This window comes from Juglans regia, chromosome 16, assembly GCF_001411555.2.
Source record: "Juglans regia cultivar Chandler chromosome 16, Walnut 2.0, whole genome shotgun sequence".
NCBI lineage: Eukaryota > Viridiplantae > Streptophyta > Magnoliopsida > Fagales > Juglandaceae > Juglans > Juglans regia.
Window position 1 is genome coordinate 22,356,066 of NC_049916.1, and position 25,377 is coordinate 22,381,442.

Sequence of the window (25,377 nt, forward strand, 5' to 3'; positions counted from 1 at the left end):
AAAGAAAATGGAAAGAAGATTAAAGGAAATCAGAATGACAAAGCGACGACATAAAGGCTCGACAGGGTAAAACCCCACCTAAAGACCGATCAACGGGAAAAACAGACAGCCCAGTAGAATGAAGCAAGGAAAATGGAAAGCAAATTATAAAATTCCCATCGGACAAGTCCAATAGGAATTGTCGGGGTAATGTTAGGGGTTTTTCCCCAATTCATAAAATGTCCTAGGCCCAGCCATTGGGGGGACCCACTAGAAGATCAAACAATAAAGAAGAGTGAGAGACAAGAAAGGAAATGCATAGAGGAGTAAGCGGAGAATGAGAGAAAGCAATGTTAGGAAAGAAAAATGGGTGATTTGACTTAAAGTAAGAAAAGATAAGGTGTCATGAGAGAAAAAACATGGAAGTAACTTAAAGCAAATGGGGGGCGGGTTATAAAAGGCATGGAAAACCTACGAATTCGAGACGAATTCTTGATCTGATCTCTTGGACTTTTGGGTTTTGACACACTCTTTGGGGACGACTTCGACTTCTTCGGACGGGGTGAACTTCTTCTTCAGCCTGAGAGCTCCAGAGAAATTCAGATAGGACTTTTCCTCCATAAAATAGCTTTACAACTTCTATTGTACAGTGAGAAATGAGAGATCATAAGAGACTGTAAACAGACTTATTATAGTGGAATCTCTCCTCCTCAAACCCCCGTGGACATAGACCTAGTGCCGAATGTAAAATCTATATATTCATCTATTTATTTTTTGCATTCCAATATTGTTTATCACCAAGAATGTACAAACCAACACCGTACAACTTCACTAGACTACTGTTGGGAACCCCATATAGTACCGATTGAGACCCAGCTCTAAATACCTGAATTGCCGGGACCTAACTCAAGGGCATGCAAAATACGACATCAACACCTTGTATTACCTAGGTTGTTCGCCCACCATCACTTTGAACATGGAGAGAGATACCTGGGGGCAACAGTGAAAGGAAGAGCATCGAAATGACGATGGTGAGACTATAGCAAGAGAGGATGAGATCATATGTGAGAGAGAGAGAACTATAGCATGAGGGAAGTTATATTTTAAACTAAAACAAAACTATATTTTAAACTAAAACAAAACGACATGGTTTCATTAAAAAAATTATTTTTTAAAATACTTTTAATATATATATATATATATTTATGAGCCGGACAAAGGCGTGAAATCCAGGCAAGGCCAATGGCCAGCCCGACACCCGCCACCTACCATTCTACATGGACGGGCACTCGCCCACCGGCCTCAGGCGACGCCCGGCACCCGGCCCTAGTTGAGGCCTTAAAAAAGTATAACTGCAATTATAAAACTGCAACTACAGAAAATATACAAAATGTATAAAATGGAATATTTTCTTTTATAAATCTTATGTACAGAACTCTTACCCTATCACTACACTTTACGTAACGTAAGAATGAAAGAATTTGCATTGGCAGGCGCTCTCAACCAAGGGCTTTTGAACCTATACAACTTTTCAAAAAGAAAAAAAAAAAAAAAAAAAAAAGAATATACAAATCAAATGGGCTAATCCTCTATGCGTTGAATTTCACCCATCATGATGCGATTGCTGGTGACTTTGAAACCAAGGAGAGCAGGATCAATTTGCCTTCCTTTTTTCCCCTTCTTTTTGCCACTTCGTCCCCCTTGTGACCCATCTGTTGCCTCCGAAAATCCTGCCATTGACTGAGGCTCTGCCGGCCCTGCCTTCCTCGCATTACTCTTCAGCATGTCTATAAATGATGCCTCTGAAACATCAGCATCACCGCAAGATGAAGTACGCCGGAATCGCATGTCTTTCTTTCCAGCTGCCATGGTGTCCGAACCTGAAGTTTTAGAGATATAATTAACTACTTTAACCAGGAGAAAAAAGGAGTACGTCAAATTTGAAAAGTCAATACCGTCAGCAACACCACTCGGAATTTTCCCCCTCGTAACTGGATCTGAGAGCTCAGACAATCCTTCCTGTGAGGAGGAAGTGTGGGAGACAGGAGGACGTCTCAGCAAAATGTTCTCTGGCCCTTTGGATGGAGCAGGAACCCTGATGAGAGGGAGGTCAGACAATGAAATGAAAATCAGATAAAGCAAAGTATGTCTCAGTCATGCATGATTCAATCATAATAATAAATACAAAAGTACAAAGCTGAAAAGTAACAGCTATCAAGAGTCGGATCGCGATAAGCCTAATAACCCTAAAGTGAGGTCTGCCTTCAGTTTACCTCATCCCGTATTTCTACTCCAAGCCTAGAATAACATTTGAAAAGTACTAAAAATGCCATGCTGTAAATCTTTCCCTGAGGCTATCCAGTTCATTTAGTACGGCTCTCATGGCATAGAGCTAACAGGGATTTTTTCTTCAATAAATAGCAAACTTATAAAGCATAAACATAAAGGAAACTCACCGCTCCTTGGAAACTTCCTCCACAAATGAGTTGTTAGTTCCAATCTTGTCATTGTAGAAGCCCGTTTTCCCACCTGAGTGCAAATTCAGAAAAGAAAAAGAACAGCCATTATCATTCTAATACGAGCATAATGCAATGGCTTAAAATGAAACAATTGAGATGAAACTACTTGCAGTACCAATTGATGATTGCCTGCTAAGGGCATTAAATGAAATCTGCCCACGATCCAGAGCGGCCAAACCAGCTTGCTCCACCGCACCTTCTTGAATCTCAAAAACTGGACCCTTCACCATACCCTCACTTTGGGGCCCATACTTCCTCCCCTCAGCCTCTGAAAACTCATTGCTCATAGATGACTTGCTGATCGTGTTAGAGTTTTTGTAAATTGCCTGACCAATGTCATTGATGCCTGCCAAGTGTGACTCTCCCTCAATCAAGGCAATAGAATCAGACCTAAAAGGCATTGTTTCACTGCTGACCAAGCTGCAGCCCCCCTCATCCTGCAGTGGTGGTTCAAATGAATGAGAACCATAAGACCCTACTGCAAATGAGTTAGCCAGAACTGCTTCTTGGTCCATGCGAACACTGAATGCATTATCAGAGGAGCTTGACCCAGCATAGAGGCCAGATGGCGCCCTCGTTTCCTTCCCTGCATCTAATGGCTCGGTAGATTGTAGGCCTGATTTCTGATGGAGCAATTCCATCAACAATCGTTTTGACTTCTCATCATCGAATCCATCTGACATCCATAAAGTTGCATCTTTAGAAGTCATTTTGGCTTCTGACTCCTTTTTCTGACGCTCAGCATTAATATGCATTTGTTCAATCCGAGACACCCTCCAGTCATTCTCTAGCTGCTCATTGTTCTCAGACCAGTGGCCCTCATTTGCATCCAATTGTGAAACATGAAATTGATTCGGAACCAAAGGATTGTGGGAATTATGCGGGTGGATACTAGATGAAAATGTACCCGCTTGAGTAGCAGATTGCATAAGTGTATTTGGCTCTTGCATATCTAAACCATGAGCACGGGCCATAGCTAGAACATCCAGATTCATCCCTGGAGTGCCAGCAGGCAAAGACATTGAACGCTCAAATGACATGGATCCAGGGTCATAAAACCCTTGCCGAAGGCGCTCCTGAAATGAAACATTCCGCTCAAGGTGACTCAGCTGCTCCTCGCGGGATGGCCTCTGTTGCCGCTGATAGACATCCAATGGGCCAAACCCTGAAGAATGAGCTCGGTGAGAACCAGCATGACTCCTGAGAAATTGATCAGATTCATCTGGTGGCCATATGGAACCAATATGCCTCTCTCCTTCGATGCCGGTCCTCTGCCTCAATCCCATTAACTGCCTGGCCTGCAGCTGGTCTTGTTGAAAAAGCTGCTGCTCCAGTGACTGCATCTGTCCATGCTGTGCATGCTGTGCATGTATAAGCTCAATTAAATCTCTCTGATGATCTTGTTGTGGCATGTGACTGAATTTTGCTTGTATAAGTTGCTCTAAAGAAGGATCAATATGCCTCGAAGGATGGTGAGACTGTTGTTGCAGTTCGTGTAGGTGTTGTTCCAATAAAACCTGATCAAGAACACTGTTGGCTCTGATAGAATCAATATGCGACTGCACAAGCCCTTGATCATGTAATTGATTGCGTAACAATTGTTTAAGAAGCACCTGCCGGGCTTGAGATTGCTGTTGCTCCTGCAAAAGCTTTTGCTGTTGATGAAGCTGCTGTTGTTGCTGCAATTGATGATGTTGTTGGAGCTGAATCTGTCGCTGCTGTTGCAACTGAAGTGTCAAAAGGTGATCCAGATCTGGTGCAGAACAATTGGCCAATTGCGGGTGGTGTATAAGATTCTGACTAGGCACATGTTCTAAAACCGATTCATTTATGTGCGCATGAGACAGCAGATTTCTCTGTTGAAGTTGCTGCTGCTGAAATTGTTGTGCCATAAGCTGCTCTGCTAAGTCAAAATGATTGGATTCCTGCTCCCTGCGTGACAAATGATGAGCAGCCATGGCATCTTGATACATGCTAGGGTCAGGAAGTGTATTTTTTCTATAAACATCAGACCAAGTCTCTGTAGGAAGAGCTGGATCAGCCATAGCACCAAATGGCGCAGCCCGTCCCATGTTCGACGTAACAGATGACTTTGCATGTTTTGAATGACCTTCAAGCTCAGACCAGAGCAAGCCAAACGGGTGCAACTTATTATCATTTTGATTTAGTACACCAGGTTCTGTCAATTCGTTTGGAAGAGAAGGATGAGCGAAAGAATTTTCTGAAGAATGATGATTGCTCCCACTAGATTTTGCAATAGAATATCCGGTGTTTCCAGGTCTTCCTGGAAATACAATTTCTGAAAAATAAAAATAAAAAATAAAAATAAATAAATAAATAAAGAAGAGAGGAGAATCATTTTTTTTTTGCCAAGTAAAAGAAGAATCAATTTGTTAACAACAATTGAAAATCAAGATTGCCAGAAACATTAAAAATAGAAAACGACCTTCTTCTTGTGTAACAAACTTAGGAAAACTTTGACCCTCAGAATGTTGCAGCTTCAGTGTAACCTCAGGCTCAGATACTCTTGACTGAACATGCTGAGCTGAAATGCTATCAAACTCGGACAATGGCTGGCACAAGTCATTTCCTGCAGATGAATTACTTTCCAAAACAGAAACAGGAGCAGGTAAACTAGCATCTGACTGTCCACAATGCTCTAAGTTAGGGTTTGGTTTCGTGCTAATGGCATAACCGTCGTTGACTTTCAGATAAGGCAATACTTTGCCCAATTCTTGGAAAGGTGTTCCCTCGGGAGCGTCTGCCATGCGAACTGGCAAATCTGTCCCAAAAAATCCTTGTTCAAACCATAAAATAATGTCAGCCCCAACAAATGGTCCCTGCATCACCCCTTGAGGATCAATGTAGTACAAACTTAACTCCTCAGGCGGAGTTACCCTTTCTAAATCATTTGTGTCAATGCTGCCACTTTGATTATGCTCAGGAGAAGTCAAACCAAAGAGAGAACTTGAATTATCAGGAAACTTGGATCTGATGTCATATGAAGTGGAAAACTTATTGGCATCAGACTGAGCAGGCTTGTTAATGTCAGAATCTGTCATCTGCCATCTTTCACCAATATTGATTGGAGGAGCACCACGCTGAGCACCATCAATCTCTATGGCACCATGGACACCATTACTTTCAGAAAGTTTTGGGGTCAATCCATCATCCAACCGAGGAATTGCTCCAGTAAGTTTATCTTCTGCATCATTAACATATTTCTCAATAAATGAAGTGCATTCAAAATCTTTCATAGTAGAGCTAACTAGTAAAGTTGTATAAATATGGTTCGATGGATGAGGTCAAAGGGCTCAGGTAAACAGATACTCACCATCTACCATATTTCTCTGCAAGCCATATTTCAACATCGCACCACCATCAGTTTGATATGGATCATCAATTGAAGCTTCTCGTGAAGTATCAAGAACCCCTTCATTGAGAGATGTGAGCAGGATGCCCTGATTTTGCTCAGTCAAGTCTAAGTCTTCAACACCTAAATGAGGAACCGGTTTGCAAGATTTAAACCAAGAATAAATACATACAAAAGTAACTGAGCTGAAAATACCTGTAAAGTTTTCAGTTGATCTCCCCTTTCTATACAAATTGTACACCATTCCACTGTTTGTGATCTTTCCCCTCCATATGTCACCAAGGATGGCCTGTTAGCATTGTAGGGCACAATAGATTTTAGCAAATTACAAGGAAAAATAATGCCTCCGTCACTACAAAAATATCAAATGAGAAGAAATCACAATAATTACCTCCTCATCAGCATCTGGGGCGACAAAAGCCAATGGTTCAATAATGCCTATTTGAGTAATAGGAGGTAACTCCTCCATCTCATCTGGCACGCTAGTAAAAGATTGACCAAGCTTTTGCCTCCGATATATGTCAAGAAGCTTTCCTCTTGGGTACAAAAAAGAACCAACAGAGTTGCTCAGTCTCCCAAGGACACTTTCACTTCTGTCAGAATAAACTGCACCAATGGGACCAGAAGATGAACCTCTCCCAATAACATTTGACCTTCCTCGTCCAAGGGTAAATCCCACGTTTGAACCTTCTATCCGTCCTCTCTCAAGTCCAAATCCAGGTGCAGCACGGTTGGGATTTGAAACACCAGAATGAACCTCCGGTCTATGGCGTGGCCTCCATTTATCACGAGAATCTGAGTCACGCTCGGAAGCTGAACGGTTGCTACTTACAAAAGGCTGATGATCATTTTGAGCATCCTCCTTTTCTACATCTGTCCTCTTCTCAGTTCGGGAATCCTTATCTTTGTCTTCAGGGCCCCATCTAGATGACCATTTGCTATCACGGCGTGTTTCATGCCCAGAATTACGACCATCATGCCACCGATCAGAGGTAGGCAATGCTCTACTCTCACCTGCTTCTCTGATTGAGACATTGTCGGCACGGCGTTCTGCCTTCCTACGATCTCTTCTGCCACCGAGTAAGCTAGTTTCTCTTTCCTCTTCACGCCAGCGACGGCTACTTTCACTGTCAGTGGCAGTCTTTCTCCAATCTTTCCTGTCCTCTGATCCATCCAAACGCCAACCCTCTTTCGGATTAAGGTCAGTTGAGTTTCCAAGAGACGCAGAAGTTGGAGCACGCATTTCCTGTCATATACGAGAAAACACTAAATGTGTTACCCATTGTGATACTGCAAATTCTCTGTGAATCTCTGAATGAAAAATGGTCATATTGTCCTAACTTGAAGATGATAAAAGTAACATAATTATAATTCATGACAGAGTATTAGAAGCTGAACATATTACTCATTATCTAACCTCAACTTATTCTGATACATAAAATACTAATAATGAACTCCACTTCTTACAAATGAACATTGTATAAGTAGCAATGGTATAGAATGAGCAAGTAACAATATCAAAGAAGGTAGAGCCCCCCGGCATGGAGTATTGGTAGCCTTCCCAACAGAAAATAAAGAAGAAAGTTATCGTACTAACTAAAGAAAGGGCTATGCGCCAAGCTAGAATACCAAAATAGGGGGTCGGCATTTTAACACGAAAAAAAATTACACACATCACCTGTCTTCTGAAAGTAAATCAAATGCCATGACAAGAATGAATAACACCTTGTTATCTTCGATAGTATCCCGAAGTATATGGAGAGAAGGAGATTGGCTCAAGTCATGAGCCTCAATACCAACTAATTGGGGTCAGCTACATAGATAGGATTATATCCTCCCCTATAATCTATTGAACAACCATGTCTTCCCATGTAATTTAAACGCATGTCCTTTTTTGCCAGATAAAGATATCACTCTTTCAAACTAGTGCATTTGCAAGCCTCTGATGCACTTGCATGAACCATCTCAAACAACTCTCCCTTCCTTTATCCTTAATTGATGCTGGCCTTGCTCATGAATAAAAATAGTATAAAATGACTAGTAAATACAGCCATCAATGATTATGAACCTATAAAATATCAATTTTTAACCTCACTTCTTCCTTTTTAGTTGATAAGACAAAACAAGCACCTGTACTGCCACTAGTTTTTTCATTCTTCTCTTGTTATTCGTAATAGATAAATGATGTACAAAAAGGATAGCTACTGCCAAGAATGTGCACCAAGATGTGTATCTAGAGTCCCGCACCTCTTAAATTTCAGAATTTTTACTCCTGCATTATCTCTATGTTGACAGCGGCCTTGCGGTCTAGGTTTAAATTATTGGAATAGTCATACACTCAAATATAATCTAAAGTATAATAGGGACATCAAGACAATGCATACACGCACCTCTGACTACTGCTGCGAGAAGCTAGACTCCCTTTTTAAATGTATACTAGCCTAGTAAAAAAAGTATGCATGCATATAACATATGCCTAAATTACTTAAACAGAAAAAATACAAAATAATATGGTACCGGAGAAGGAATGCGTGCTCCAAGTAGAAAAAAATATATAAAAAGACAGAATGTTCTGTATAACACAAAACTCCCAAAAAGAAAATCATTGAGTGCACAGTTCCATTAAGAAAATAGAAAACTGTGTACTTGGGCTAGGCCTTTTGCATTTTTTAATTAAATATTATAAAAAAATATTTTAGTCTAACAAGAAATTTCTAAGAAATTTTAAAAGCCAAATAGAAGTTAAATTTAGATGGCGACAAGTTTGCAGTAAGGATTTTTTATGAGTAGTTTATAATCAAGATACCAACTGTATTTCCAATATAAAAATGCATCTTGATACAATATATGTAAAGGTACATCCACATCAGTCCTACTTCAAACACTAAGGCCCCGTTTGGATACAAAAAAGATTTCATCTCATCCTATCATTATAACTTTTCCAAATTTCCACATAAAATATAATAAACAATTCAACTTTTTTCAAATCCCAAAACAAAAATAATATTAAAAAATAATATTTTCACAATATTTTATTCAACTTTCAATTTTCATCTAAAACTATCTCATCTCACTATCCAAACGGGGCCTAAGAGGGAAAAAAATGAAACTATGTTTCCTGGGAAGGCAGATTATACCATCTTAGGCTCAGTTGGTTTGGCATAAAGCCACTGGGGAGACAGAGGTATGCTGCTTTCTGATGCCACTTGATCTGCAATAACAAAAATTAACAACATGCACTACATCAGATCAGCAACAGGAGCAAAAACGATAGCAAGTACAGGGATATGACTCCATAGGTCATCATTTTGGCAACAAAATAAATCCAATTCAGCCTCAATACCTTTTGACACGTCAAGGAACCCCATAAGCCCCTTTTCCTCTTCATTCCCTCCAGAAGCTTCCACTGGCATAGATGGAAACACAAAAATTATATGTTATGGTTTCATTTGCAAGGTGAAACTGCTAACTAACAAACAGTCCAGCAAAAAAAGCAATCCAACCCCTCCACGAGGCACCCTTAACAAATAGAGAAAATAGATTATGATTTTTTCCTGAAATATAAATAGCACATTTGAACGCAGAGAATGCTCCAAGCACTGAACCAAAATCTTCAGAGCTTCCAAAAGATTTAAGCTAAATTGCTACGTTCCTAAATTAGCCAATCTCACAGGCCAATCTCAATCATAAAAACCAATGTCATTACTGTCCACTCATGAACTTCAATACGCAGAAAACTATCTTCATCCAAAAATCAGAACAACCCTAAAGTCATATAAATCCCTCAATTCTAAATTTACTTATAAAAAAAAATATATAAATCCCTCAATTCTAAAACAAAATAATGGAACAAAAAACTAACTGAAACAAACGGTATAATTACAAATAACTCGTTGAACTCTAAAGACTGCGATGTTTGCAAATTATTAATCAATTTACTAACAAGTTATAAACTCGTAATTCAATCAACCGATAAATGATTTCTAAACAACCTTAAAAAATTAAAACAATTTGATCTGAAATAGGACCGATAAATGGAAATGGAAATGAAAATCAGAAATGGTATTTGCTGAAGATGTTGGAAACCCTAATTGACGAAGTTGACCGTTCAATCACAGAAAATGAACTAGTCCACCACAAACTAGGAGGCTCACGATCAATAACGCCTTACGCCTAACCTCGCGTCGAATCCAAATGTACCAAACCATCAACTACAGACTTTTTATTTTTCTATTTGGAATCAGCTAAACGAATCAGGACTCGTAAAAACATCGAGAAAATAAATGCGAACGAAGATAAATGAATAAGGAGAGAGGAAGAGCGGGGAAGTACCTTTGGAGGTCCAGGAGTGATCGGACGGCTTGGATGAGATGAGATCGTCCGGTAGATCGAGCTTGCCTTCCCCCATCGAAAGTTTAATGCGTAACCAGATTGATAGAGCGAGCGAGAGAGAAAGAGAGAGGGAGGGAGGATCTAATCAAAGTAGACAAACAAACACCCACACACTGGATTGGAGTCCCGAAGATATATATAGAGAGAGAGAGAGAGAGCGCGATCGAGAAAGGGAGGAAGGTACAAAGGAAAGTTGCCAAGGTAATTGGGGATTCAGGAGGTCGGGGGAATCTAGGGTTTCAGAAACAGCTACAGAGAACACTTGCAGAGAGAGAGAGAGAGAGCGAGAGAGAGAGATGCAAAGGGTGAGAAAGGGAGCGTTTGGGTGGTGGTCAGAACAGCCAAAACAAAACCGATCAAGTAGAATGATTTCAGCAAGTTTTGATTATTAAACATTTGTATTTTCAATTTTTCTATTTTCTAACAGCATCTTCGTTTTTTTACCAAATGATTTTTAAAATTTAATTAATATCATATATTTTTATATTTATCTATTTTATTTAAATTCAATCCACATATTAAATTAACTATTCATTCTCTATATAATAATAATATATTATTAAATTATTATAATATTTTATTAAATTAATACTTTTTATTTAATTTATTTATATCACATTTTATAACTCTATTAATTTAATATTATTAATAATTATATTCTAATTAAATTAATATTAAAAAAATCATATTTTCAAAAATCATTTAATGTTAATAACAAAAAATATTTGATTAAACTCATCTAAATTTCTATCTAAATTTATTAATTACAAACTAAATAGTATTTTTATTTGGAATGAGAAATTAATATTTTAATATTTTGTGAATGAATTGTGATTCTCCATCTTTGACCAACTACTATAGAAGTTTATCTTATTTTAAATATAGCCAATCTAATATAGGGTATTTTTATATCAATTATGTAAATTTTAACCAACTTTTCTATTTAGCAAGTCAACTTTTATTGGTCAACTCGGCCCAAATGCAGAAAGATTGGGATTCAGATCTCTATTGGAATTTATAGTGTTTATAGAATAAAGAGAAATTAGTTCAAAACAAGATTAATGGAATATGAATTCTACCGTTTGAATAAACTTTTATTAAATGCAGAATAAATATAATAGAGTTCGTTCATTTATGAGTTTATCTCTCCTATAATTTTGTAGAAATTTTAGAAGATTCAAATTCAAAATATTATTAGTTTTAATTAGATAAAAGTGTTTGATGTAACGACTCTTTATAGGTAATGGAAGTTACAGAGACCGCGACTTGGGCCCATGACGGAAAGTCCAGAGGGGTGAGCCTAGAGACAAATGGACCCTAGGTGGGACATCCTCTATCTACCTCCATCATCATTTTCTGACCGATAGATTATTCTCTGCAAATCAAGTCCATGTAACTGTCCGCTTTATTAATCCAGAAAATATTTTTTCTTTCATTTCCTATTCACTTCTATAACTAATGTTGAATTTCTAAATAATTTTTATTTAAGAATAATCCATACAAAAGTCATTTAAATTGTATTATATTAATTATTAATTAAAAATGATAAGATTCAAGATGTTAAATAGTATTAAAATCTTGTCAACTGAGTTTATATTACTTTTTAAAATATTGGAAGATTTTTGGGCCTTCGGGAGCCCAAAACAAAACCATTTTCTTACATAGTTTTATATGGGAAAATTAAGAGTTTTACTATATACAAATAAGTTTATGTATTAATCTGCATATTAATATTATTGTCTTCATATTCTAAACTTAAATTAGTATTATTTTCAATAGAATTTACTTTATGATCAATCATATTGAATGAGTATACGTATTAATGTACAGAAGCGCTTGCAATTAAATTTTTTCGAGAATTAATGACATGCTTGATATTTGATAGTATTTTATGACTTCACTCAAGATATATTCATTTTTGTTATAATTATTTTACCCCCTTTAAATTTTTAATAAAGAATAACAAAATACAACCACATTGAATCGTATCTTATTACAAATTAAAATAATTAGAATAAAATAATATATATTGAGTGACACGATAATTAATTTTGAAATGGCCTGAACACCCTTTAAGGAGAGGATTATTATTTTTTTCAAAATTAGATTATTATACATAATAAGATATATATCAATTTTCTCAAAAATTATAAAACAATGATGTATGAACGCAAGTGATCTCATTTATTATATCAATTGTCTTTTCATTAAAAAAGTTCCACTTAAAGTCTTATCAAAATTGATTTTTTTTCCCCTAGCAAAATAGACTTCCCCAAAGGCGACTTGTGGAATTTCCTATTCCATCTATTGATGAATATTCGATGGAATATATATTGTTTAAAAATATATTATTTTAATTTGACGCAAAATTTCAGATAAGGCTACCATGGAGATTACGACCCTTGGATCGAATATAATTTTGAAAAATGATATTATGTTTTTTGAGTTTATCTCATTAATTTGACCATTCATGTATTTTATTTTTTTATTTTTTTATTTTTTACTTAATGGTTAAGAAAGTAACTATAAGTATATTGATTTTTTTAAAATATTTAAAAAATGTTTGAAATAAAAAGTAAAAAAAATAAAAGTACAATTTGAGCTAAGGTACACCAAATGAGCAAATTAGGTTGGCATAGTAGCACTACCCTATAATTTTATCCATCACTTTCTTACAAATTTAAGATTTGTTTATTTATTTATTTAAAACAAGAAGTGTGAAGTGAAAGCAACCATTCTATTTTTCCAAACACTAGGGAGTTTTGTAGCGCTAATGGGGCCGCGCTAGACCCAGCATTAGAGGTGGGCAAAAGCTCCGACCACTTCAACTCTACCTGAGCTCTGACGTTGCTTAGACTCTGACGGAATTGGACTTCGACATTATTTTAAAAAAAATTGGACTAACCAAAACGATGTCATTTTATTCACAAGGGGATCTAAAACGTAAGACCCCCTTCATTTCATTCTCACTTCTTCTTGCACAGGAACTCTCTCTCTCATGTCTGGTTCTCCTTCTCCAACTCTTCTCTCCCCGTCTCTCTTCTCTCCCCGTCGCTAGCTACCGTAGAGGGAACTCCATCCATTGTTCTTTCTTGTAAGCCTTACATCTAATTTTTTGTTATAAGAGTTTTAATGTTTTGTTAATTGAATGATTTAGGGTTCGAAAATTGTTGAAGTTGTTTGTGAAATTTGATTTTTTTTTTTTTTTTTTTGTGGTTTTTGTTGTTGATTTATTGTTTGAATTGGGGGATTTCTATTTTTAGAGTTTTAGTCATAAAATTTGTGGGACTTTGTTTAGGAAAAATCGAATGGTGCCCTTCAGAAAACGTTCGCTCGATGTTAGCTCGAGTGTGGCTCGAGCGAACATGACACAGATTGTTCGCTCTTGCCTTCGCTCGAGTATGGCTCGAGCAGACATTCAATTTTTGTATTTTATTTATTTTTAAAACCATAAATATGACTAGACACATATATTTTTCCTTTTCAATGTGTTTCCAATATGTAGATAATTTTTATAACATGTTAAATGACGATTGTTTGTTAATTGTTTCAGATTATTTTCATAGCAAATTATGGATGCTATACCATTTCACTGCGATTCTCCACAAGAGGATGACGTACAGCTGTTGGCGTCACCGATTGGTACTTCGGGTCGTAGACCCCCATCTAGAGCAGTTACTTTATGTGCAAGTAGTCGAGTCCCAATAGATTTAGAAGATGGTGATATACTTAATGAGGAGAAGAAGTTGATGAATGTTGAGGTCGATCGATCAGCACGACCTAGTAAAAAAAGGTCGTGGATATGGAAACATATCACCAAAGTTCCCAGTGATCATGAGAATCCATATGCTCGATGCCACTAATATGGGCAATTATGTGGTTGTCATTCGAATAAATAAGGCATGTCAATATTAATAGCACATCTTACAGGCTTCCAGTAGTATAAGGTACACAAAGGATTGTGGCAACTGATCAGACGAAACTGAGTTGCGAGACTTCTACAGCCACTTATGGCACGCAGATTAAGAAATTTTCAATCTCTCAATACAATGAGAAGTTATTAAGAGATGTTCTTGCGGAGATAATCATCATTGATGAGATGCTTTTTACCATAATTGACAAGATAGGCTTCCGCAAATTTGTGCACATTTTAGAGTCACAATTTTCTATGCATTCACGGTATATGGTGATGCGTGATTATTTGAAAATGCATGCCAAGGAGAAGGCAGTGATGAAGGAAATGTTTGTTGCCAGTGACTAAAGAATGTCATTTACGACTGATACGTGGACATTCATACAGAATGTGGATTATATATGTATCACATCCCACTTTATTAGTAGTGAATGGACGTTGTAGAAGCGGATTATCGACTTCATATAAATTGTTGATCACAAGGGTTCATCCATTGGCAATGAGATGGATGACTGTATAAAGGATTGAGGATCAGAAAAGTGATTTGTATCACGGTTGACAATGCTAGTGTGAATGACACTACCATTGATTGGTTCCGGTGGAATATGACGATAAAGGAAGATATCATTCTTTAGCACCAGTTTATCCATGCTCGATGTTGTGCTCATATTATCAACCTCATAGTTTCTGAGGGGTCGAAGGAGGTTGATGATTCTATTATTAAAGTTCGAAACCTTGTGAGATATTTAAGGGCTTCCCCCAACGGCTCTGCCAGCTTAAGGCAATAGCCGAACAGCTTGAGATCCCATATTCCAATATGTTGCAACCGGACGTTCTGACTCAATAGAACTCTACATATATGATATTAAATATAGTGCAAAAGTATCAACCAGTGTTCAAAGGGATGGAGGTCGAGGGTGGGAGCATGAGGTATACTTTGCTGGAGTCAGTTGGGGGGAGAATGGGGCTTGGTGTGCCGAACACAGTTGATTGAGCCAATGTTAGGTATTTTATTCAAATTTTGAAGTTATTTTATAACATAACTATGCGGATATCTAAGACAAAATATCTTACTGCGAACATGTACTTCAAGGAGCTCTTGGGACTTTTTGACCACTTGCAACAGAGTTGTGTTAACAGTGTGAATTTGTTAAATGCTATGGCTATGAGGATGAAATACAAATATAATAAATATTGGAAAATGTTGAGAAGATAAATAGATTATTATTTTTGGATGCGATCTTTGACCCCCGATATAAGTTGGCGATTCCATAATTTTGAATTAGGAACGTTCTCGGTGATGAGGACACTGATCAGTTTATTAGAGAGCTTAAATGTGATAGTGATGATTTATATAGTCATCACAACAACAGTGGTCATTCTTCAACCAAAGGTGATAGCTGCTCACGCCCGATCGGATCGACATTTTCCTTAGATGACATACATGCACATAGTTTAAATTATTACGGCTACGACGATATTATCAAAACCGTGCATCGAGAAATATTATGCAGTGTATGCCTATGCTTGAGCTTTAATTTATGGAAGATGTCGAGGCACCTGGTGAAACATTCCATATATTAACTTGGTGGAAGGTAAATTATGTAAAGTTTCTAATCCTTTCCCGAATAGCTAGGGATGTACTAACCCTTCTTATCACTATGGTTGCCTCTGAGTCGGCATTTAGCATCGGAGATCATGTCTTGGATGCTTATCGGAGTTCATTGTCTCTGACCACCATCGAGACCCTCATTTGCACACAGAATTAGTTAAGTTCAACACCCATTGGAGTAGATATTGTTGATGCTGAGAGCTATAGGCTTGAATCAGGTAACTTTATGGTTTTAAATGATTATTTACATAATTTTAATAATTTTAATATTTAATTTATAATTTATATGATTTTGTACACCTAACTATGAACCACAAACTAATTGTGGATGATTGAGATAGACACACCGTAGGATGGGGAACCCATCGGCCCCTTTATTGGTAAGAAAGTCAATACCATGATTACCATCATACAAAACTCATCAGAGTTAGAGGTGGATGTGAGTTCATAATGTGTCCCATTTTATGTCATGCATCACTTGGCTGATAGTTTAGAAGTCTATATTTAAATGACTAAGGAAAAGATAGTGCATCTGATCAGTAAACTTCATGCAAGAAATCATTATCAAGTTGACGAGTCATCGACTGAAATGCATGGATTGTCAGGACAGATGCGGGGGATTGTGGTTATTTGAATCTAATATATGACATTATTTATATTTTGATGTTGTAAGTTTAAATTTATTGCCAATTTGTAGTTTTAAGTTTAAATTTATAGTTTGCACACATTAGATCACATATTTTTGTATTGTATATGATTTAGTCATTGTATTTAAATTTTAACTTTTTAACTTATTTTTTACAGTATTTTAGATCTTTTAATTATTTTTACATTATTTTGTCGTTTTTACATTATTTTGTCATTTTTTAATAATATTTTTAAATAGGGACGAGCCAATAATTGGGCCTTGGATATTGGGTCGTTGGCCAAGGGTCCAATCTAAGCAGGGCAAGCCCACATGCACTTTGATCGGAGCTCCGAGCTCTGAACTCCAAACTCCATTGGAGTCGGAGGTCAGAGGTCAGAAGTGGGCATTCCAACTCCGTCAAAGTTGGAGTTAATGTTTTAAATTTTGTACCGTATAGGCCGGTATTTACCGTACCGGGATAGTGACCGGTACAAGAAATGTATGTGTTTTGTACCGGGTCAAATACCGACCGTACTGGTGCATTTCGGTCAATATCAATCAATTTTCGGTGTACTGGTTGAAATTATTTTTTTTGTAATTAATGTAAAAATTTAGACTTTTTCATAATTTTCACTCAAACTCTCATATCTGAATACTATTTTCTTAACTTTTTTTAATCTCCTTTTCTCGAGGACAAAAAATTAAATCTCTACTTCCTTTTTCGTGATGAAGATGAATAATTATTTTTTTAAATAATTGGATTGAGAACTTAGAAGTTTGTGTTTTAACTTTTTAAGACTTGCATTGATGTTATTCTGAAATATAATTTATACATATATAATTAATTTATTATATATAGATTATTCTGAAACGATACCGATACTGAAATATTTTATTACAATGCCTTAACCTAAACGGCCACCAAAACAGTATTCAAAACTTTGGTTGAAGCCCACCCCTACCCAACATACATCCTTGTAGGGGTGGGATCCGACTCCGATGGAGTCGGAATGCCCACTTTCGACTTTCGACTTCCGACACCTACTGGGGTCGGAGGCAAAACTCCCTCCGATTCTGACTTCAATCGGAGTTCAGAACTTGGAGTTGGAGCTTTAATCAAAGTATAAAATGGGCTTGAGCGAACAATCTGTGTGAAGTTTGCTTGAGCCACAGTCCAGCGAAGGTTCGAGCGAATAATCTGTGTGACATTCGCTCAGACCTTTTTTTTTTTTTTTTTTGGGAAAAATCAGGGTTTTTTTTTTGTAAAAATCAGGGTTTTTGCCCAAATGAGCTCCGACTCTAAATCCTGCAAACTCCGACTTCGAAGCATTGTCGAAACTTGAACGGAGTTCGAAGCTCAAAAATTTTGACCACCCCTACATCCTTGCCATTAGGGCAACCCGATGAGTCAACAACAGAAGACCCCAATCCAACAATGCCTTTCTAGTGTGATTTGCAACATTTTTATTTTTGTTTTGCCAATAATTTTTTTTAATTTTTAATCAGCTGTAATTCCATATGGGTAGAAATAATTCAAATCCTAACCTATATTTTAATCTTATAAATAAGTATTTTGTATATTGAACCTATTTATCTCTAAGGTGTTTGGCATATATGAAAATGTTAAGGATATAATATAAATAAATAAATAAATATACTCATTCCAATCAATTTAAACTTTTAGAACTAGTGATTTCACGGTTAATATAATAAGTTTCCATTTCAGTGAAGTGCTTAGCATGTCAATAATTGAACTTGTTGATATTTTTTGTTTAACTTTCAAGTAGAAAATGAAATTTATTGTGAAATCACTATTTATCCCAGAATGTTAAACTGATATAAAGATATAAATTTTATTATTTATTTTATATCTTAACATCTACCTCATCGTGCATATATATTACTTGCAAGAAAAGGCTTTATATTTTTTCAATTCATTGAATGGATCAATTCAAGTTTGTATTGATAATTCTCTTCTATAAATTAACAAAGAGATGAGCTAGCCATCATCATTATACCATCATCATATTAAATGATTGAAAAATTATTTTTCATCTATTATTTATTATTCAATAGTTTAAGGAAAAAAAAATACTTGATTCTCTTAAAATTACTGTTCAGATATTTTGATTTTTTTGAATATTTAAAAAAGTGATTATTAGTGAGATTGTACAATTTTTTTTTCTAATGGTTAAAAATGTTAAAATTAAATGTTTAAAAAAATGAAAGAAAATCAAATGCACTAGACGCACGACCATTGATACATGCATGCTAAACAGCTCCCTAACATTGCCCATAAATTAATATCCCATAAAAGAAGGGTGAAAAGATTTGAATAGAATTTTTTATTAAACAATGGTAGCACCATTTAGCTAGGACATGATCAAGCCCATGGTTTTCAAAGCTGGTATGTGACCAACTATTATTATATTTCTAACAACAATAATTTAAAAAACTAACACAAGTACCTAGTTACGAGTAGTTGGACAACTCCTTGCCGAATTGGATTAATTTATGAAATGGTCTACTAATTTTTTTTTTTTTTCGGAAAAAAAAATAAAACCCTCCCTCGGCCAAGGTCATGGCAGTCCGCGTGCCAGTGACAGGGAAATAATATGTTCAAGCTTGGTTTAGAAAGGTCGAGCGGTCCATTCCTAAGCATCAATGAAACTATATTATATATAGTTAATAAAGCCGCTTAAAAGGATTCATATTGATCATAGAAAAAATTAGAATCATAGGCTAAATCAATAATTAAGATGATAAGGGGCTCACATACGTACGTGTTTGATGGTAATGAGAGCCATCCATCCATCCTAGTCATATATGCATGACATGGGTTTCTCACATTTAAATCATACACGATGTTATTGACTTCATCATCATTTAGTTTGTCATTTTCTATACATCTCTTATTTTAATTTAGAAAAATGCCACATCCATGAAAACAGACTGATATGATTATTTATGACACATATATTCAAACAAATACATGACATATACAACCTGATAAGCACTTATACAAGAAAAAAATCCTCCAATTTCCGAGCTTTTTTTTTAATTTATTTTTTTATATTTTTTATTTTTTTATGGAAACAGACTCGTTTCATTAATAAAACGAAGTTACAAATGTGACTTATACATGAAAATTCCAGATTATAAGCCAAATTACGCATCAACTCTGGGGCTTCCCCACACACAAATTCCTTTGTGACGGACATTGTCTTAACTTCTAAGAATTCTCTCCAAACAAAGAAAGCGCTCTGTAAAAATAGAACTTCACGACCCCCTCTATCCTCTCAACGAGGAAGAGTGCGGGACATTGTTATGGATATTAAATCCAAAAGCCTATTTCTATTATAATACTAACTAAAATAACAAAAAAATTACAAATAAAAACACATAACCAACTACAAAGCCACAAGCATTGGCGTGAATCCGAACGTCATGCCTACCGCAAGCATCGGCAAGTCGAGTCTCGACGACACGAGCACCCAGCTCACGCACGAACATACATCCTCCATTGCGCAGGCAGCACCTATGCACAAGCATTGGCCGTACAACCACCGGCCGTAACATCGTCCGCCTCTCTCGAACAGCTCTTGCTCTAGATTACGTCCGATCCAAAACTCAACACCTCACTCGGGTCAAAACGAACAAACTAAACGACAAAAATAGAAAACAAAAACTGGACAACAAAAAAGGAATGAACAGTGCACATAACATCGGCAGTGGCGCGTACTGTTCACTGGTCACTCTAAAAGGAAAGTCGACAGTCAATCTTGGAAGTCCTGGAGTCGAGGAATCCGAAAAATCCGAGCGTGGCGTCGGAAAAAGGCTTTCCGGTGGCGCATGATGGACACGCGCAGACGAGATCTGGAAACTTACTCCCGCGCGTGCGGACTACGCTCCACTCCGATGGATGCCGGATTTGGTGGTCTTGAAGATCGACGGCTGGGCATCGTCTTGGTGGAGCGCGTGTTGACAAGTGACGGACAGAAAGACCTAAACGACAATCCTCCTTTATTTGGCCTAAAAACACAAAAATTAAACAAAAAAAACCACACAAACAATAAGAGAAGGAAGCAGAAGGAGAAGAGATGAGGGGGGAGGAGCCGGAGCTCCCACCCCCTTTCGCTAACTCTGAGTCTGGGAGGGTTTTGAGAGTGACGGTCTAGAAGTCTGGGAGGGTTTTTCGGACCGAATAGGTCATTTTCGAGCATTCTTAAGCTTGATTATTAACATGTTGGTGGGTGTTTACACCCTAAGCAGGCAAAGCCAAATAGTCAAAATTCATTAAATTTGACTTTATTATACTTTGACCTATAATTAAATGACACCTACATAATATTAACTGTTCGAGAGGGCAAAAGAATTATCTGGAATTAACAACTCTAGTTGTTGAATTAAAGCGGAGTACTTGTAATGTAGGCTATGTAGCCATCTGTTTTCTTAGTTCCCATTGCACCCATCTTTTTATTTACTTTCAAATTTTACATGGGATGATTGGATGAAACTATCCCAATTTTCATCCTTCTATGATATATTGTATTAAATGATTGGAGATTATTTATTATATTTTATTTTATAAATTTATTATTTAATATTATATTATGAGATAATAAAAAAATTAATGATAAATAGATTTTTTCTTCTGATATGACATCATTCCCTCTTACATATTTTACATATATTTCTTTATGACGTTTAAGTTAATTTAAGATCACGCAATATAAAGATATAAATCTTTTTCACAACAATTTTACAACTATACTAAAACGTTTTTCTTATAAGGAAAATGTTAGTCCCATTAAAAGTGGATATCGAGAAAATTTATCGATTTTTTTTTTTTTATTTAATGGTTAAGTAAGTATTTTCTTTTAATGTGTTTGTGAATATATATATATATTTTTTTACAAAATGCTTAAAGAGGTTTAAAAAATATTTTAAAAAAATACAAGAAATAAAAGTGCATTTATCTATGATCCTAGCATTATCCTTCGTATAAAATAGAGTTGGAAGACAACCGCATGACGTGTCTCTATCACTGCTCGTGGCCTCTGTTTACCACGCTTGCACGTTACCAACAGATCATGTCCTAAATTTCTATTCTACCATATAGCTATGTGGTTGTTGTTTAATGAGTTAACAACTTTTGTTTTTGTTTCAAAGTTTTTTTTTTTTTTTTTTTTTGACTCTAGCGATAAGTTAATAGCATTCAACTTGTTTGTACGAGTAGGTGATTATGATCGGCATCCACTTGCAGCCACTACGCCCAGCGTACTCGATCAACACTATCCATATGGGTTCTTTCTTTTCGTCTTGAGATATTTTTTCTTTTTGTTTTTTGCTTTTCAATTATGAGCATCGGAAAATAGTGATTGGTACTTTCTGATCTACAGAGAGATGAAATGCAGACTTGGATAGTCGGCGTAGTACAACAAACCAGCAAAAATCCATAAAAGTAGTTAATAAATTTACAGATCAGATGGCATGCAGCTTGGATTTGTTTCATGCTTATAATCCTCGTCTCGGTCTTGATCACTCAGTCCCACATCAACCTATTTGAAACAAACACTTAAACAAAACTACTCCAACAAGAAAAGAGATCAGAAAAGGGGCAGAGATCATTTAAAACTGATTTATGGCAATCATTCGAGATGGACTGAGTAGGTGGTAAGAGCCGTGACGCTTAAAACTGCATCCTTTCTGAATTTCATGGCCGTCCTCCATTTCCAACAACACTTTGAGAAAGATATCAACGTTGCAAGGAAGGACAAGGGGGCCTTGGTTATCGTAGCCATATTCGGACTCGGCCTCTTCGAGCAGCAACTTGAACAGGGGATGGTTTGCATATTCTGTTCTGATCACAAACTTCATCTTTTGAGGTCCAACATAGACCGAGAAGCAGCCCTCAGGAGCAACCCGGCGTTTCCTTGCAAGTTTTTCCTCTTCTCGTAGCAAGGGGCTGATGGAAGGCCACGATCTGCTTTTCACCGTCAAGGCAAGCACGGGTCCCGACGACGACCTCTTCCGGCCTCGTCCGAGGGATTTGCATCGCTCCCATGTCTTGATGATCAGCCCCTTCTTTCCTTTTTCCTTGGTAATTACATCCATTTTTTGTCGAACAGTACAAAGACTCACCAGATCAATATAGCTAGCTAAGTGTATATATATATATATATATATATATTAGCAAAGAATCGAATATATGGTGTAAAGAAAAGTTTGAGTATAAGGGCTTGAAAAATCACTCAAAAGATAGTTCAATCTCCATATTAAAGCACAGATGAACTTATTGTGATATGAAAAAAGGAACCATATATATATATGTATATAGTATATATGGACGATGGGAATTAGGAAAAATATATTTCTTTGAAAGAAACTGGGTATTTGGTTAGCCCCTGTCGTAAACCAAATGAAACATCACCCTTGGCCTCATTGGGTTGCTCATAGCCTCATACCTCTCTGATTATATTGGAGAATCAAGTTGAAACCATGCACTAGATCATAAAGAGGTAAAAAAATAAACAAGAATCCTAAGGGAAATGATCCAGCGAAGAGTGAGAACTGGATTTGCTCTCTTACTAGTTGCGTCTTGAGTTGACAATACCCACCAGCTTTCATTTCATATTTATAAACCAAATGGGATCTAAATTATTGGGTTAAATATTAACACAAAAAATGAACTATCGAGTTAAGTATTAAAAGTCTTTGTAGTTAGTTTAATGCCATCATTTATCTCAGGGACAATTGGAGAGGCCGGATACTTTTAACTCTAAAATAAATAGTTGAATTGAGATCTTTTAGGAATATCTTTTCATTAAGTGATATAAAATCGAGTAAAAAATAAGAAAGAAAAAATAAATTTCAAACTTGCATTCTTCCATGAATATTAAGGTTGTATTTGGATGTTGAGTTGATCTTAGATGATTTGAGTTGATATGTGAATAGTAGTATTTTTTGAATCCCATTTATATGTGTTTGGGTGTAAATAGGTTGAAATATATATTTTAATGTATGAAATAGATTGAAATAAGTTTAACTTTTTTATAAGAAGTTAAAAAAATAGTGAGTCCGATCAATGATTTTACATCTAAGCTTTTGATCATATGTTACAATTAAGAGAAAAGGCTGAGCTCTGGAAACCATTTCTTGAATTATAAAAAAGAGGTAATATATGTAAACTATAAACTAATTTTGTGTTTTGCTAAATAATATAAACCAATAACGTCATATATTTAAAAGTTTGTAAGTTGTGCAATTAAATAATGCGTATCTAACTATCTAGTGATCAATGTGGGGGGTTTTACGTTGAATACGTTTTACCTTGATAATTATAAACTTTAAAAGAGAAATAATCTAATGTGAATCATATATTTTAATTTAATTTCTTGATATAAAATAGGAAAAGGAAAAAAATGTGGTGACCATAAATTTTAAGTGAGACCAAGTTATAATTTGATGATATATAAAAAAGACTTGCTAACAAGTTATTGACAATTTGCAAGGCACTCCTTAAGACAAGCCAATTAAGAGCATTGACAATGTGGACAAGAATAATAAGAGTATTAATAGTGAACTCAATAAAATTTGATCAAAATTTAGTTAGATAATTCACTTTTATAAATTTAGCTAGTTACTTTTCAATAATATTAATTAATAGATTCTCTAAATATATCACTATTCTATTAAAATATTAATTTTTTACCAACAGCTACATTCTTTTTCCATTTAAAAAAACAAATCCCAAACTTTCTAAAATTTTCAAATCATTTATTAACAAGCATCTCAAATCGTATCAGCACATGTTCTTTACATTTTTTAAGCACGGCCAGAAACTCACATGAGACTCCGTGAAGGTCATATTTCAAAGGAAAATGCTAGCTTGTCGCTCATTTTGTCCACTCACTTTAACTGCTTGTGTATTTAATTTTTTTTCACTTAATGATTAAGAAATTTATTTTTAATGTATTGATGTATTTTTTTTATTTTTTAGAAATATTTAAATATGTTAAAAATATATGAAAAGAAAAGAGAGAGAGAAAAACAAAAAGAAAAAAAATACCAAAATGGCCTAGCGGTCAAATGGAGCGGTGCTATTCAACCAAAATGGAGTCGACGGGGTTACGGTGGGCAATCCCATAAAATGGAGTCGACGAGCAATGCCAAGAAAAAAAATAGAAAAATGAAAAATGGAGTTCGGTGTGGCTTACAGTGGCGACTGTGGGAGTCGACGACGTTCGGCGGTTGTAGCTTCTAGAGTTCAACAGTTATCCTTTGGTGGCACTTGGGTTTTGTTCAACTGAAAGAGAAGAAAGAAAAGCAGCCGGCAGTGTTTGCACAATTTTTCTTTACTTTTTCTTCTTGCACGGAAGAGCACCAGGTAGCGAGAAGATGAATTATTTAGTCCAAAAATAATATTTAGCCACCCCAAGGGGTTGGCCAAACTTGTGATATGATCTTGGACTATAATTATTATTCATTTATTGAATCCATTATATTATATTATTGTGCAACCTAACTTAATATTGATTAAAATTTAATTTTATTAAGTCTACTACTAGTACTCTAAGAAGTGTCAAATTTAAGAGAGAGATACAAACTGTTGATCCCCTTGACCTCGTCACGGTTGATCCGGTCTTCTTATAATTAAACTTTGTACTTCATTAAAAAATGATTATAGTATGAGACATTCTGGCATTATATTCTTAAAAATAATATATTTCATTAATGAGTAAAATGACCAAAATTATTATATAATTCTCAACTAAATCTATATTATCCATTTCAAATCAAATAGAAATGATTTTTTTTTTTTAATTCTGTTACATACAATCACTTTTAAATTATATTTCTATTTTTATACTTCATTGATGTAATTAGTTAAAATAATTATTTTATTTTAAAAAAATAATACAACCAATTATATTAATAAAATATATAAAAATAATTATA

General features: G+C 35.7%; 2 protein-coding genes across 3 annotated transcripts; both read right to left on the reverse strand.

Moving 5' to 3' along the window:
* Positions 1-1,370: 1,370 nt before the first annotated feature.
* LOC108985467 (protein ESSENTIAL FOR POTEXVIRUS ACCUMULATION 1-like) lies at positions 1,371-10,603 on the reverse strand. Of its 2 annotated transcripts, none has more exons than XM_018957772.2 (11): positions 10,204-10,603; positions 9,215-9,277; positions 9,009-9,082; positions 6,263-7,117; positions 6,067-6,160; positions 5,833-5,994; positions 4,945-5,700; positions 2,614-4,797; positions 2,436-2,508; positions 1,935-2,074; positions 1,371-1,859 (listed from the first exon to the last, which is right to left on the reverse strand). In XM_018957772.2, exons 1-11 carry the CDS (start codon positions 10,277-10,279, stop codon positions 1,561-1,563), a joined length of 4,776 nt encoding a protein of 1,591 aa, XP_018813317.2. In that variant the 5' UTR covers positions 10,280-10,603; the 3' UTR covers positions 1,371-1,560. The 2 variants fall into 2 exon arrangements, with proteins under 2 accessions (XP_018813317.2, XP_018813316.2); XM_018957771.2 differs by having other exon boundaries at positions 4,945-5,703.
* Positions 10,604-21,819: 11,216 nt separating this feature from the next.
* Positions 21,820-23,022, reverse strand: LOC108985463 (auxin-responsive protein SAUR71-like). Its single transcript, XM_018957766.2, has one exon. The coding sequence runs from the start codon at positions 22,531-22,533 to the stop codon at positions 22,048-22,050; it is 486 nt and encodes a 161-aa protein (XP_018813311.1). The 5' UTR covers positions 22,534-23,022; the 3' UTR covers positions 21,820-22,047.
* Positions 23,023-25,377: the final 2,355 nt, after the last annotated feature.

Coding starts and splice junctions, on each gene's coding strand:
- LOC108985467 (XM_018957771.2), bottom strand. CDS start 10,279: ATGGGGGAAGGCAAGCTCGATCTACCGGACGATCTCATCTCATCCAAG. Junction 4,798..4,944: donor GTTTGTTACACAAGAAGAAG/GTCGTTTTCTAT, acceptor TTTATTTTTCAG/AAATTGTATTTCCAGGAAGA. Junction 2,075..2,435: donor GAGGAAGTTTCCAAGGAGCG/GTGAGTTTCCTT, acceptor CCCTCTCATCAG/GGTTCCTGCTCCATCCAAAG.
- LOC108985463 (XM_018957766.2), bottom strand. CDS start 22,533: ATGGATGTAATTACCAAGGAAAAAGGAAAGAAGGGGCTGATCATCAAG.